Here is a 2,517-nt window from a genome sequence, read left to right on the forward strand (position 1 = left end):
TTTTTTGGTTACATAAAAATATTTGTTATATGTTATATACAAAACTTTTAAAATAAAACAAACCCATAAGTTAAAAATGAGTCAAATTATTTACAAATATAGCAAAGTGTCAGTATCTATTCGTGTCTGTCACTAGTAGACAGTGACATTTTGCTATATTTGAAATGTTTCCAATAATTTTTTTATTTAAAACAATTATCCTGGTTGATATTCTACATAATAGTTAGTGGATAACTACAATTTGTTCTATAGTTTATAAATATATTATCAAACACGTTTTGACTGATTGTTAAATTTGAATCCAATTTCTCAATATGCTATCAAACATATATATAAAGATCCAAAATGCAATTATGGTTCATTAAATTACTAGTTTTTAAATTTTTATTTTTCGATTGCCCACCAAACAGGTTCTCAATTCTCCATGAAATTTTCTAACACCAAAATTCAAAATATATACAGTACAAGTGAACTGAAATTGAATATTATTAAAATATAAAATAAAGTACAGAAAGTACAGCAAATAAAGACAAATTAGTAATTAAAAAAAAAAACTCAGCAAAATTTGGAAGTGAATAACCAAAAGATTTACAGATTAATCGTACATCGTAAGAATTAATGCTTATGATCATATTAGCAGTCTACATTTCTAAATCACATAACAACCGCCACTGTTCAACATAAATTGCGTGATATATATAGCCACTGTTCAACATAAATTGCGTGATATATATATATATATATGTTTATTGTATGCCAAAATGAGCATAACCCTCAACTAACCGACTGTAATTTTCCACCCCGTCCCAATATTGTCAAAAAAAAAAATGCTGAATTTTCATCTTATTCCCGTTTTTATTTTATTTTTTTTTTCCCACCTTGATCACAGAAAATCAATCTAACCAACTAACCACCTTCTTTTATTTCTTTTTTCCTTTTTTTGTAAAAAAAAAAAAAAAAAAAATATTACTTCCTCTTTACCTACATGTATCCAATAATTTATTCGATTGTTACCTCACAACAATTTTTTTAAAAAAAATACCCAAAAAGAAAAAAGAATAAAGAAAGAAACCAACCACCAAATATTGCAATTCAGAAATTGTGTCAGAAACGACATGTCAGAGTTTCCTGTCGAGCTTTCTTTTGGTTGTGTCGGCCGGCGGGAACCGAATGAAGGAAGAGCCGTCGCCACTGAGAACTAAATTTGGTAATAATTGAGGAACCGTGGGTTCAGAGTTATGATCGAAACTAATGAAATTAGTATTATTATTGGATGCCGCGGCGTTGTAATAATCGACAACAGCGGCAGCGGTGGAATCCGGGTGGTGGTGGTGGTGGTGGGCGGCATTTTTGTATTTGATTTCTGATTGGAGGAGGGGGGTATTGTTGGTGGTGGTGGCGGCGGCGGCGGCGGTGGAGCTGCATTGTCGGGGCTGGGTTTGGTAAAAAACTTTGGACACAACTAATTCGCCGTCTTTCTCTTCCTCGTTGTTGCCGAGGTGGTACTGGTGCATGACCCAGTTGGTTTTTTCGGGTTTTCTTTGGCGGCCGTAGTTAGTGTAGAGAACCAGGATTTTCTTGAAACCTTTGACGGCGCCACCGATGAAAACAGGTCGGGTTTTACCGGTTTTGTGCCAACGTGTCTCGTTGCCTTCCTCGTCGGTGTGGACTTTGCGTCGTTTTCTTGTTCCGGTTGTGTAGGCCTTTGATGGTCGGTGGAAGAAATGTCGTATTTGTCCGTCTTTACTCACTCCTATAATAATAATTCATGTATCAGAAAAATGTAAATAACAGAAACATAGAATTTCTTACTATTATTTTGTTAAAAAAATTATAATTAAAATACCTCATTGTCGTTAACATTTTACTTGACTTATTTTTACTGATCAATTATTTATTTTGTGAAATCTACTTATCTCTGTAAAAATTAAAAATAAGCTACATTGAGTTATATGTAAAGATTTAGGATCATTTTCCCACTTATTCAGTTACTATTGTGTGCATAGACAATTTCAATTTAATGAAGTTTCATTTTCCATGATATGAACTAAAATGACTACTTAAAAATTAAAAAACAAAAAGAATTGTTTGCAAATCATGATAATCAAAAGAAGAAACAAGTCATAACTCAAAATACCAAACATGGTTATAAGTTTCTTCCAAAAATAATCTTCTTTAATTATTTCTAAATAGAGACATAACTTCTGAATAGGAGAGAGATTGGACCCCATGTAACTTCCCCTCTCAACTAATTAGGGTTTTATAATTCAAACTTATCCAACAATATTTTTAAACATTTGAATTAATTCAATTACACAAGAATTTCATTATTTCACATTTGATCGCTATTCAATTTTTTTATTTTTTAAATTTGTACATGTTTTTTTCCCAATTTCTTTACAAGGGGTCTTTTATATATATATATATATATATATATATATATATATATCTAAGCAAATATTTGAAATTTGAGGGATTTTTTCAAAACAAGTTTTAAAAAACCAAGCACCCAATTTA

General features: G+C 31.0%; 1 protein-coding gene across 1 annotated transcript; it reads right to left on the reverse strand.

Moving 5' to 3' along the window:
• Window positions 1–899: 899 nt before the first annotated feature.
• Window positions 900–2,313, reverse strand: LOC150034813 (uncharacterized). The gene has a single exon (XM_090316188.1). It carries the CDS (start codon window positions 1,512–1,514, stop codon window positions 1,119–1,121), a length of 396 nt encoding a protein of 131 aa, XP_090172314.1. The 5' UTR covers window positions 1,515–2,313; the 3' UTR covers window positions 900–1,118.
• Window positions 2,314–2,517: the final 204 nt, after the last annotated feature.

This window comes from Benincasa hispida, chromosome 8 (genome assembly GCF_027475165.1).
Source record: "Benincasa hispida cultivar pf3 chromosome 8, pf3_genome.v1.1, whole genome shotgun sequence".
Classification (NCBI taxonomy): Eukaryota; Viridiplantae; Streptophyta; class Magnoliopsida; order Cucurbitales; family Cucurbitaceae; genus Benincasa; species Benincasa hispida.

What these genes read in the sequence shown, in the direction of transcription:
- LOC150034813 (XM_090316188.1), bottom strand. Translation starts at nt 1,514, where the DNA reads ATGCACCAGTACCACCTCGGCAACAACGAGGAAGAGAAAGACGGCGAA.